Source organism: Solanum tuberosum, unplaced genomic scaffold (genome assembly GCF_000226075.1).
Source record: "Solanum tuberosum cultivar DM 1-3 516 R44 unplaced genomic scaffold, SolTub_3.0 scf00285, whole genome shotgun sequence".
In the NCBI taxonomy this organism is placed as follows: domain Eukaryota; kingdom Viridiplantae; phylum Streptophyta; class Magnoliopsida; order Solanales; family Solanaceae; genus Solanum; species Solanum tuberosum.
The window spans coordinates 602,585-616,549 of record NW_006239208.1 but is presented as its reverse complement, the minus strand read 5'-3'; the positions used below and the strand labels follow the sequence as shown (position 1 = coordinate 616,549).

Below are 13,965 nucleotides of genomic sequence, written 5' to 3'. Positions count from 1 at the left end.
CCATGTCAAGCCTTGTTCATCGACCAACCATTGTGATAGACTGGCATACTGATAGTGTGGATCGAAATAACAGAACCTCATCCGTAAGCTAATAATTGCAGATATGATAAGAAAATCAAGATAAAACGTCTAACAAATAGTAATTTCTACTCATACCGCTGATGAAAAAAATAAATTTGAATCGTGATGAGAGGAAATGTAAGATTTTGCTTTGAATAAGAGCTCACAACATCTGAATTTGGTATGTTAAAATCATCCTCTTTCAAAAACTGGATTATTAATATTAAAAAAAGTTCAGTTAAGTAAACATTTTGGTATAAATCATTCTAGTTCCTTTTTTCTTCTTCTTTATACATACCATTTGATATGTGAGGAAGAAATTTGTGTACAACCATTCTTTGTCTTCATATATCACTCGTTCAATTTCCTCTTTAACAAGTGTTTGATTGATAAAAAGACATTAAGGGGGGTCATCTATAACAAAAATAGAACACTGTGAGTTGATGGAACTAAATATTGCTTCATACATTTTTAAAATTTTGTATTTTACATAGGAAAGATAAATGAGGAGAAAATTACAAGGTGGGGAATCAAGATCCAACCGACTATCAACAAGGTGTGTTGCATTCATTTGCTTGGTGACACTGGGGAAGGAATGTGAGAAAACTTGTAGACATTTATATATCATCTAACAAAACACTATGGAGATGGGATAGGGTGGGGATTCGGGGGTGGTGGAGGTGAGATGATCAAGGGGTGAGGGTTGGAGAGGCATTGAGTGGGTGGAAAAGAGACAATGAACTTGGAATGTTACTCATGCAACTTAATTCCCCTACTTCGATAAGGAAAGTCATTTTTCTCATTTTTAGGTTCAGGAACTTGTGTTCTTGAAGAATATTTTTTCTAAAACATATCGACCAACCAGACCAACCAAACATGAGAAAATAGGAACACATTCCATACCAAACACACCCTAAATGAGCCTTCAAGCGTGGAAAAGAGTGTAAGGGTCTGAGCTGAGGCAAAGATGCAAGGTATGTCAATTTGAAAAAAAAGAACATATGCAATCGAACGTCACAAGTCACAACAAATGAGCGCAATCATATATCTATATATATTTATACCCTACTAAAGTAATACTCCATAAACATCATAGAAGATCGAAAAGAACTAACTAGTTCAACAGAAACAACAGTGTATTCAGCAAGTATTATGCCCATCACGTTGCATTTTACGTAAGAGCACATGTGCATGACAACAGAATGATGATTTACGAGCCAACACGAACGCACCTTTCAATCTCTGAATCAAACAGCCAATTCAATAACGGCATTTTCTCCCTGACAACAGCTGCTACACACGACAATCAATCAACCTGAACTTGCTGCTTGAATACCACGGCATGACGAGAAGCAACTCCAGAAACATTCTATTTACAGACTACTTCAGTAAGTAAAATCATGACCAGGGCTATCAGAATGCATATCCATGGACGCATCAGCTGAGTTATAGCTATTGGACTCCCTATTTTGGTGGTGGAGGTTCGTTTCGTTGTTTCTTGCTCCATTTGAAGGCTGAACGTTGTTTGAAAAGTAACCTCCTTGAGCAACTTGATAATTCTGCAGGCTTTGCCGAACAGGGCTTGAAAGAGCATTTGAGAAAACGTAATTCTTCGATTGCGGATCATGATCCGATCGTACACCATGTCCTGGAGCTGCTACACCAATTGAGCCTGAAGAGACTGGGAAACCTGAATTTGCAAAATGCATTGGTTGAGAATGTTGGTTCTGCGGTGGTCTAGGCGACATTGAATGGTCCTCTCCACTGTAGTCCAGTTCCGACTGACAAGTTAAATGCACTTTCAGATAAGATCAGTAAATGCACATTCGGACAAACAACATACAGATCAAATGTAGAAAAAGTAGGAGGATGTCTCAGATTATTATGACCAATCATTCACTGAAGTAGAAACCAAAAAAGGATGAAAACCGGAAAAATAAGGAAAAAATGTTTGCAACCTCCACATAATTTTCAATTCAGTATCAGCACAGTATGAAATCAGCTTCTCACACACAGAATACAGGAAACTATCATCAACTAGGGTACTATTTTTCCATTATAACAAGGATTCAAAGATGCATGATCTCACGAACTACATTTTTTTAAAACTGGCAACTTATGATCTCCTGAATTACTTGCAAAAAGATTTTAATAGTATTATAAAAAGACCATCTTTTCAGTACCTGATAAATTTTGTGCTAAATTTAAATAAGACATGCACATGTACTCTTCAACTAAAAATAGGCGAATGGAGAGAATTAGAAGGTAAGCACGAGAAGCACTTATACAAATCATTTTTCTTATAAATAACACAAGTCTATTAATCATAACTGAAGAAAATCAGATTTTAATCATAAGTAGCTTGAATGGTTGCTGTCTCAAATCTTCTTCTGGTCCAAATTTCCATACCATATCAATTACTACATGAATAGTAGAATGCCTGGCATTTGATCATTGGCCGCATGATGCAGGTTTTTCGTAGACAAATGCCTGGTATTTAAGTGATGAATAGTAGAAGGGCGGACCATTTACCTCCGAGTATCTAATTGTGCATTGTGCCCTCAGAGATTTATCGATTATCAAGAAAAGTGTAATTTCTTTGATAAAGGAAAGCACCATAATACAAGAGGTATTCTCAATTGAGAACACACAATAGTACAAAACATAGTGTTGATCATCATTTGGTGGAATTTCACGAGGAATGTTGAGTAAGATTAAGAAGAACTACATTCCTTATCAGAAAAGAATTACCACAAAAGAATTCAATTTGGATGCTAAGCATATTATATATGCCCTACTATCTGGTAGGTAAAGGTCACAGAATTGTGAATAAAAGTGTAAGTTGGGAACTTTCCAGTGAATATATGAATTCTGTTACTTCTAGTGGAGGAATAGAAATAACTGGGATAAGGTGGGAGCATAAAACTGATGCATTTCAAGCATACAAACTCTGAAAGGAGGATAGCTAAGAGGCCACACCATGGTGAGCAACGGTGAAACAGTGAGTCACCAGATTGGCAGATTCTATGAACCGAGTGGTTTGTGCGCCGAATGAAAGTTCAGGTCAGTTTCTATCTCTTCTCTATTTCATCAAGAATTTTTCCACTATTCTTATTCCCTTCGGGCATGGTCCCTCCCGAACCCTGTGTGAATGTGGGATGCTTCATGCATCAGGCCTCCCTTTCTTATTCTAATAATGATCAGTCATTTTAGTTTTGAATCCCACAAGAAGATCAAATCCTGGGTCTACCCACTTTCCAGTGGAAAAGGGATGAGCTTTCTCTATGAAAGGAAACTGAGCTTAAATAGAGATCGATGGACTAGAACACCTCAAACATCTCGCTATCATGGATCATACTGCTCCTAACCAAAGAACAAATCTCACGAGCTATTAGCAGATAAAAGAACTCCACAGCATATAACATGAAAGATAAATCAAAGAAATCAACTTAAAAGTTAGCCAAGAGAACCTGCAGGTAGTTCATCATGTCAGCAGTTGTTACTCTGGATCCTCCCTCTTGTTGCCTCAAGATCCATTGATACATTTTCTCCTATAAAGACATGTTGTATAAGGTCAAAAATAAATCTCACAATTCATTGGAAACTAAACCTCCACAACCTAACTAGATCATTCACTTTAAAACATAACAAAGCAAAATGTCTAACAGCAAAAACATCATAAAACCTTAATAAGCACAAGGCATAATAAAAGCTTAGAAATCAGTTAAAAATAAATAAAAAATGAAAGCTTAGAAACAATATGTACTTGCACGTTCGTAGCTAGATTAAAGGCATAACTATATTGTAAATTTGGGAAATAATTATCAGTTATCACCAAGTCCAATCTAAAACAAAAATAAAACTGAGGTATTAATGTTTTGAATCCTAATTTTGTTGATGCATCCTAAGATGCTATTCGACCCAAACAGATTTTCAAACTGAATTTGTTATTTTTTTTATTTTTTATTTATTTTTGATAACCGAGAAATCTGTCTGTGACCCGACCTTTGGACCAATCACAACCTTCTAAACTCGGTGAATTTGTTATGATTATATGTATTTCGCTACAATCAAGTTCTATCACTTAAATGAGCTAAAGTTCTGTTCCAGATGATGGGGTTGAAGAAAAATCTACTGGCTAGCACAGCGATTAGCATCCAAGGACCTACACAAGCATCGTTTAACATTTAAAGTTTTCCCCCTTTCTTCTTTCTTCTTCTAACACTCTTTACTCTGTACCATATTTCTTTCCACACTACCCTTTCCTGGGAGCTAAAGATTCCTTTAGCATTTTCGGGTCTTTTGGTTGGAAGTCTTAAGAAAATAATCTCAACATAAAATTTTGCATAAAATAATATCGTGTTTGATTAGAGGGATTATCCCAGCTAAGGGCATCCCATGCATGTTTTTTTTTTTGATAAAGCATCCAATGCATGTTTTTCCCTACCATACTCCTCCTCCAACTTCTCTAAGCCTCAGCTTCTTTCAGCACAACACATAACCTTCATGTATATCACCGAGTGGATTATCACTTGTTTATCTAAAAGCTATTAAAGTTGATGAATACTCTCGTATGTCATACTACCGACAAGGACAATGACATATAACCTTAGCATTTAGGGCTTTTCCCAACTTACACGCTTCCAATCTCCTGTCTCCCACTTGTCAGTGCGTTCAGTAACTAGTCCTAAGTATTTAGTGCTTTTTCATCATTCTTCTTTTTCCTGTTATCCATCCTTATCCTTTACCTTTGCTTCTTAGATGCTTCTATTTGGCTCTTCTCTTCTCTTTCTTTTTTTTGGGGTGGGGGGTGGGGGGTGGGGGGTAAGGACTTATATTTTGGTTCTTCTCTAGCCCTTTCTTTCAAGGGAATCATTCCACTTGAGCGCATCATGTGCATGCTTTCCACTTCTACTCCTCCCCCAACTTCTCTAAAACCTCTGCCTGTTTCTGCACAAACATACCTCTTCATGTATATCAATCACCCACTGCTTCTTTCCTTCTATTAGCTGTCTACCAATTACCTTCTACTCTTTGCTATCAAACCTGCTATTACCTTCTACCTTTTTGTTAATAAGGAAAAGGAACAAATACATCAGAGTTATTACCTTCTACCTTTTATCCTTCTCTTGTTGGTTCACATTCAGAACTGCCTATCCAAATTCTATAGATGTTTCGTTTTGATTGGTAAAATTCAATTGATGTCTAGTTATTATTTTCATTCTTCACATCAAAACCAATCAATGACCTCTTATTTTATGCTATGGCCAAGGCAATCTGATGTACAAATTTAGCATCTAGGGATTTTCCAACAACCTCTTCCATCTCCAGTCACCCATTACTTAGTGTCTTCAACAAAAAGCTATCCTTAGCCTGTAGAAATTGTTCACCTCCAGCCATCCATTACTTAGAGTCAACAAAAAGCTATCCTAAGCATGTAGAAATTGTTCACCTTTCTTCTTTTCCCTGCTACCTATAATATCCGGCTTTGCTTCTTCAAGCTACTTTTGTTTTGTTCTTTTTAATCCCTTTCTTGCAAGCATTCCAACTGAGTGCATCAGGTGCATGCTTTTCCCTTCCATACTCCTCCCCACGTGTTTTCACGTATATATTAGCCAGACACACCTTCCTTCCTTCTCTTGTAGTTTGTCCTTTTTTTTAATCAAGGAATAATTTCATTAATTAAAGGGGGAAAACCCCCATGTACAAGTAGTTCTTGTGGTTTGGTCTTCTCAATTACCTATCTAAAAGTACTCACAACAATGATTAGTACTCTCGTTGTTTGCCTTAAAGCCAATCAATGAACTCTTACTTCATGCAACTGGCAAAGGCGAGGCTATACAAGCCTGCAATATGGGTTCCGAAAGAGATCAAATCAATAAACATAGTTTTCACACAGTCGAGCTCAATCATTCTAATATTTGGATACAAACTGTAATCACTGAGCGTGACAAACGTCAAAAGTTTGAGAATTTGGTGTTGGAAGAAGAAAAATCTGCAAAGAGAACAACAAACCAATTTGAAAACTCTTGAACCGACGGAAGCAACCAATTTCTTGTCACTTTCTATTCAGTGTTCTATAGATACTCCAGAAAACAGATAACTTTTGGTTGCCAGTAGAAACTGCAAAATTAGACCAAATGTACCTTATAAAGCCCCACAACAAAGACTCAAAGAATATTTTTTAAGCCAGAGAATGAAGAAGTATGAGTTGGCATAGACATGACACATACAACTCAAGCTAAGAACACACATTTGTCTAACCTAAAATGACCCATACTTTTTAAGGAAACCTTGAACTGGACCAGATGATATTATTGTCCAAAAAGTAATAAATATATAATGTGACCAAGGGGCATTAGCTATCATCAAGAAATGAGGCTATTCACTTTCTCAAAAAAGGAAATGAGGCTATTAGTGCAAGATTTTTACATGACAGTTGTCTAATTGTGCTTATCCATACAACAATTGCAGACACCAATAGAATTCCTATAGAGAAGAGAAAACACACTGAAAACAACTAAACAAAGAACTTAGCCCCATCATTCATACCATACATAAGCTCTCCCATATTAGCAAGCGTTCAAAACATTTAGAGCTGAATCATCCAGATACAAACCAGTTCCTACTCTTAAACACCAGAATGAAGAGAAATTGAGTCCCTCTTAGGCTATTATTCACTTATTAACCGCATATTCAAACAACATTATTAAAGTTAATTGAAATGCACATTTCTCGACAAGTGAGGTGTCCTAAGGGCTCCGGTTCAGGGTTAATGACAAGGAGACTAGTATTTAAGTGGGCAGGTAAAGGGGCAGACTCATACTTCCCTGAATTCCAAACCTGTGGGCCGATTGGGGTTAGGCCAGTTCACTCGGATTTATTATCCAAAAATAAACAATCATGACAACTGGGAATAGCATAGTGAATCATCTGATAGGGACCTCCACCTTCAACCATGAGGTTAAGGGTTCGAAGAGCTGAAAACCCCACTGTTACACTCTGGATAGGGATGGGTTCGGTATTGAGGTTTACCATATCAAAACAATATACAGCAATTCTTCACACTAAACCCTCAAGTCTCAGAAATACACAGAAACAACAATTCCATAATATCAGCATTAATTAAACAACTCCTTTGCTTAATCAATCAAATGTAAACATAAAGGGCTACAAAAATAAAATAAAATAAACATATATTAAAAATTAATTACTTAATTAACAAAAACATATAAATAAATACCAATCCATGTCGTTCACCGGCCTGGAATGAAAGCTTCTGTTGATTCAAAGCCTGACTATAAAGCTGTGAAAGCGAATTCGCTGCACTACAAAACGTGGAGTACATGGTTCGATCCACCTCATCGATACTCGATGCCAAAGACTTCCTCTTCTTCGCCATCTAAACCCCCAACCAAAAAAACAAAAAAAAACAGCTGACTCTACGGTTGGATAACTTAAGGTTGGATGAATCGCCGGCGATCGGAAAGCGAGTATAAGCGGCGGCGATAGGCCAATGAAGCGAGGAGGTGTGAAAACTGTAATTGGAAGGTAATGTGTATAGCTTTCTTATAACAGCTGCAAAATGTTTTTGTTTTGATTCCACTTGTGAAAGAGAGAGGGTGCATGCTAAGTTATCTTGTGCTAGCACTTACTTTCTCATTTTCCACGTGGATGCTTATATGCATTAGTATAATTAAAATACATTTTCGTGCCAATTGGGCATGTCGGTAATATGGATTTGGCAAATCCCACTCGTTTAAGGTTTAATTACGTGTTTCACTTTAATTTTCTAAATTATCTTCCCTACTATATTTACTTCATCCTATATATATATTTAATGTATTCACTTTAATTTTCGAAATTATCTTCCCTACTATATTTACTTCATTGTATACATATATTTAATGTATTCAGATACAGAAGGATTATAAATGTAATATGTTTCATATACATTATATTCAAGCGTGATTCGCATGTATATTAGATATATACTGATTCTCTCTCACCTTTTTCCGTATGTATTTGTATTTTTAGAATGTATTTGGTACTATATATATGACTTGAAATCTGAATGAATGGTGTATCTGACTTGAAATTTAATGCAAAATTATTAATTAGTGAGAAAAATATAATTATTTCAACTATATATAGAGTGATTGACATATGTTTTGTGTAATTAGATAGATTTTTTTCTTATAAAAATGTCCCTTTTTCTAGGGTATTATTTCAGATTTTATTCTTAATTTAAAATATGATCCTTCCAAAATGACATTAGACTCAGATTTTTAATGTATATTCATGTGTTTCTTAATTTCATAGGAAAAAAATATTAGATTATTTTCTAATATTCAAATTCCTTATAAAAATTTGAGAAAAGATATCAAATACATTTTAAAATTGTTTGAATAAATCAAATACACAGTCCAATTAATCTGGTGATCTTTTAAGCCCTCATCATGTATATCATACATATTCAATTATATATATACTAGTAAAATTATCCGCGCTTCGCGCGGGAATTTAATATCACGGAATTTATAAAATAATACTTAAAACCTATCAATCATTAAAACTAAAACACTAGATTATCTTACATACAAAACTACGAAGTAACAAACATTAATAATATAAAGGAAAATAAAAATTATTACATCGTTTCATTTATCCTTAATAACATAAGCATAAATTAATGATTGTAATAATACAAATCAGGATCTGTAACATAAGCAATGGTGTCAGTGAGCCACTCAATAGGAGCAAAGTACACAAATATTTAATTATGAAGAAGAAGAGGAGATTGAAGTTTCACCAAATTAGAGATTGAAACTTGAAAAAGTAGTTGTAAATTGGTGAAACTTCAAATGGTCATAACTTTGGCCTCAGATGTCCTTTTCAGGCAAGAGGAAGAGGAAGAGGAAGAGGAAGAAGACGAAGAGGAGAGGAGGAAGAAGAGGAGGAATAAAAGGAGGAAGAGGAGGAAGAGGAAGAGGGGGAAGAGGAGGAAGAGGAGGAAGAAGAAGAATAGGAAGAGGGGGAAGAGGAGGAAGAGGAAGAAGAAGAGGAAGAGGAAGAAGAGGAAGAGGAGGAAGAGGAAGAAGAAGAGGTTAAGAATTTTTCGTTGTTTTAAAAATGAGAGGAAATCCCTCTATTTATAGACAACAAAGGGCAGTTGTGAAACAAAATTATTTTATTGTGCCTTATCAGAAATGTTACAACTATTTGAAAAAGTTGCAACCCTTCGGAAAGGTCACAACCTTTCATAAAAGTCACAAATTTTCATAAAAGTCTCAACTCTTCAATTAAGTCGCAACTTTTCATAATAGTCACAACTTTTCATAAAAGTCGCAACTCTTCATTAAAGTCGCAACTTTTCATAAAATCACAACTTTTCATAAAAGCCACAACTTTTCATAAAAGGGGAATGTTAGTTTTGGAAATAAATAAACTAACAGGGAATCCTAGTTTGTAATGGCGCCACGAAGGTGGGCTTAAGGTTCTCTTTTATATATATACTAGATAATTTGCCCGCGCTTCGCACGGGCATAAATAATCTTTCTAAGCTTTTGAACAACAATCGATTGTTATAAGAAGAAAAAAAAAAGTAAATTTTAGTAGGTTTTTAGAACATTTCAACAGAAATTAAATGATTTGACATTATCACATATCTCAAGAATTGTAAATATATAATTAATGATTAAAAATATCTTGATATCTAATCATTTTTATCTTTTACATAATTTATCATAATATATGTTTTGCTGATATAATTGTCTTGTTAAAATTGAGTGATGTTTTTATGTAGCGATTAAACATCACTTTTTCTATTTTTTTTGTACATGAAAAATATAGAATCTGATAATTTTTATGGTTAGAATAACTCCTTGTGAAAAAAAAATATGTGAAAGTTTTCGATAACTAATATTAGTTATAAATAAGTTAAGATCGTTAAAAAAGGTACACCACAAAAACATAGATAAATTTTTTTAGAGACAATCTACTTGGCTGAGGTCAAAAGTTCACCACTTTTCGTTATTGTTACTTTGTTACTCTACCAAAATTTATAGAAGGAGAAAAATAAATTTGAACCAACATCAAAATAATATTGTTGACCCTTTTAGAAATTCATTCTTCATTAAACCGCTTCTCTGAAGACCCTTCTAGATGTTTCATCAATGCAACTTTACAACTTTTTCAGAAATATGTATGTAGAATTATTGCATTATGAAAGTACAAGTAGATCAAAATGTTGGATTCTAGACTCATGTTAAAGAAAGATTCTCGAACATTAAAAAATTAAAAATGAGTCTAACCTAGATAACTAAAATGCTCAGCGATGACTTGAGACATGAAGGACAAAAAATCTATTTTAATAGACATATCTTTTGTAGTTTAAGATATTACTTTTATTTAGAGTAGGTTTTGTTTCATATTATTCAAATTAAGCTTGCCGAAAATAATCATAACTCACATAAAAAATATTTAGATGAGCTGAATGAGAAGGAAAAAACAAAAAAACATTAAAGGACGAAAAACTTTGTCCAAGTGAGATCATATACATACCAAACGAAAAATAATCAATACAATTTTAAGGAAACAACAAAACAGCGAGAAAAAACATACATTAAAGGGAGTAAACTATGAGATATCCAATGATGATAACAAATCATTTTAACCTGAAAAGTTCCTATGTTTTGAAATAACATACCTCAAAAAATTGACTAACACTTCAATCAACTTTCAATCCTTAAAAGTACTCATAATAATCCACTGATAAAATTTAGTAAAATAGATAACAACAACATAAAAAACCAAAATATATGGGCAATGACAAAGTTATTAACTCTTAGAGGATTTCCTAAAGAACACAAAATCACATCTTTGTATGTGAAGGAATGACGTTGTTGATGAAGAAATTAGAGATTTGTAAGGGCTTTTTTAATTGTACCTTCAACAATTTCAGTAGAGAAAACTTGATTGACTACTCAAATAACGTTTGTTATTTAATCTGTACTAACAAATACTTATAACAATAACTTTGCATAAACATAAACAACAAATTTTAAAGCATGTACTAAAAAACAACAATTAATAATATAAGCATAAATTAATGACTGTAAAAAACATACTAGGATCTTCAAAAATAAAATGAAACAGAATGGAAAAAATTGAGTTAGACAACAAAGGGTAGTGTGAACAAAAATTATTCCCCTCTAGTACCCGATGTTTAAAGGAATAAATCCTCTCAAGATAAAACGATTCTATTCACCAGTGTATTGATACAAAATCAATAATGGTGTCAGTGATCCATTCAACATGAACAAAGTACACAAATATTTAATTTTCCAGAAGAAAACGAAGAAGTTCAAAATTTTCGTTGTTTTAAAATGAGAGGAAAGTCCTCTATTTATAGACAACAAAGGGTAGTGTGAACAAAAATTATTCCCCTCTAGTACCCGATGTTTAAATGAATAGATCCTCTCAAGATAGAATGATTATTCACCAGTGTATTGATACAAAAACAATGGTGTCAGTGATCCATTCAACATGAACAAAGTACACAAATATTTAATTTTCCAGAAGAAAACGAAGAAGTTCAAAATTTTCGTTGTTTTAAAATGAGGGGAAAGTTCTCTATTTATAGACAACAAAGGGTAATGTGAACAAATGATTGTTGCGTCTCTTCAAAAAAGTTACAACTCTTTGGAAAAGTTACAACCCTTCGTAAAGGTCACAACCTTTCATAAAATCACAACTTTTCATAAAAGTCACAACTTTTCATAAAACTCAAGGGAGACTAGTTTTGGAAATAAAATAAATTCAAAGGGAATCATGGTTTGTGGTGGCGCCACATAGGCGGGCCCAGGGTTCTTTAATATATATATATTAATATATATATCTGATATGATATATATATGTGATATAAAAAGAGTGGCATTTTCCATGATAATTTCGAATTTTGGGTTTTCTATTTTTGAAACGTTGGTGCCTCTTTTTAGATAATTTTTAGAAAATACTTTCTCCATGCACTTTTACTTGTCACTTATTCTTAAAATAGATTTTCACTTTTACTTGTCACTTATTCCTAAAGTAGATTTTCATTTTTACTTATCATTTTTAACATATCAAGAGAAGACAATTGTTTTTTTCCCCATGTTTTACCCTCAACATTAAATACTTATTCTCCAAATCATTTTTCAAGAACTAATACTAAACATTATTTAATAGGGATAGTATGGTAAAATACCTATATCAATAATTATTTTCCTAATAAGTGTGTCAAATCAAATAATGACAAGTAAAAATTAACGGAGAGAGTAATACTTTTGTGCTGGGTCACAAGCCTTGTTGGCTAAATTGATGTCAATAATTGCTACGATTGAATATACAGAAAAGGGCCAAAAATACCCCTAGACTATTCAAAAAGGTTTAAAAATTCTCCTCATTCACGTATTGAGTTAAAAATACCCTTCAGTCCACCTTTTTGGTCCACAATTACCCTTAAAACTAACAACTTTTTATTTTTTTAATTTTTATTATTATTAACTATTACGTGGCATCTTTCTATTGGATAAATTTAAATTCCAATCCACAATTTTTTTTTCTACCCACCCAACCCATATCCACATTCTTTGACCCAAATCCAATTAAATTTTTTATCAAAAATAATAGATTTGATCATCTCTTCTCTCCCCCTTAAACCTAATAATCTATTTTCTTTTTTCCGTTGTTCTTATTCAACAATTTCAAGATAAAATTAATGATTGGATCAATTAGTATTTAAATTTGAAATGGACATATTGATATTTGAATTTGGTCATATCAATTAGGACTATAAAGCTCTTCTTGATTGTGTTTGAATTTGATCTTTCTTGTTTCTTCCTTTTGGTTCACACTCATGTGAAAAGATTCAATTTTTCAAGGGGAAGTTGCACTAAATAGCCCTTCTTGATTGTGTTTTTATGATGACATTGAGGTAACTTGACTTGAGTCTTGTTTCTTTCTTCCTTTTGGTTCACACCCTTTTCAAATGATTCAATTTTTCATGGTGGAGTTGCACTAAAAAAACTATTCTTGATTGTGTTTCATGGTGGCATTGAGGTAACGTGAATTGGGTCTTCTTATTTCTTCCTTTTGGTTCACACCATTGTAAAGTGATTCAATTTTTCATAGTGGGGTTACACTAATATGCTTTATTAGACTGTATTTTAATGGTGGTATTGATCAAATTTAAACACAATCAAGAAGATCTTTTTAGTTCTAATTGATTGCCTGACCACTGATATGAACATATGCATTATTTTAATTACCTTTGATTGAGGATGTATATGGTGATGAGAAAGAAAATAAGTTATTAGGTTTGAAGGGGAGAGAAGAGATGATCAAATCTTTTAATTTTGACGAATCTTTTAATTGGGTTTGGATCAAAGAATGTGGCTATGGGTAGAAAAAAAATTTAGTGGGTTTGAAATTTAAATTTATCCAATAGAATGATGCCATGTAATAATTAATAATAATAAAAATTAAAAAATAAAAGGTTGTTAGTTTTAAGGGTAATAGTGAACCAAAAAGGTGGACTAAGGGGCATCTTTTAAGGAAAAATTACTTGGATGAATAGTTTTTAATAAATAATTACTGACTTTAGCGACACTTTTTATTTATTACTATTTATAGCAATACATAACAATACTATGTTAAACTTGCAATATGTATTAAAAGTGAATTATGTATGCAATATATATGTATTATAACTATTTTTTTAAAATATATTATGTTTGTTTGGTAAAAAATTGACACATTGTATTATAAGTGTATTAAAAATGTGTGATAAAATGTATTATCCATCAATAAAACTTGTATTATATGTGAATAATAAATTGCTCTTTGTAATATGTATTAAAACTG

General features: G+C 33.0%; 1 protein-coding gene across 1 annotated transcript; it reads right to left on the bottom strand.

Moving 5' to 3' along the window:
• Nucleotides 1-1,062: 1,062 nt before the first annotated feature.
• Nucleotides 1,063-7,667, bottom strand: LOC102584007 (uncharacterized). Its single transcript, XM_006358979.2, has 3 exons — nt 7,304-7,667; nt 3,531-3,611; nt 1,063-1,841 (listed from the first exon to the last, which is right to left on the bottom strand). The coding sequence occupies exons 1-3, from the start codon at nt 7,460-7,462 to the stop codon at nt 1,446-1,448; spliced, it is 636 nt and encodes a 211-aa protein (XP_006359041.1). The 5' UTR covers nt 7,463-7,667; the 3' UTR covers nt 1,063-1,445.
• Nucleotides 7,668-13,965: the final 6,298 nt, after the last annotated feature.

Bases quoted from the DNA above. Each gene is read 5' to 3' on its own strand.
- LOC102584007 (XM_006358979.2), bottom strand. From the start codon at position 7,462: ATGGCGAAGAAGAGGAAGTCTTTGGCATCGAGTATCGATGAGGTGGAT. The intron at 3,612-7,303 runs GTATTTATTTAT...ATGTCTTTATAG, and splicing joins CCGGTGAACGACATGGATTG to GAGAAAATGTATCAATGGAT. The intron at 1,842-3,530 runs GTTCTCTTGGCT...TTAACTTGTCAG, and splicing joins ACATGATGAACTACCTGCAG to TCGGAACTGGACTACAGTGG.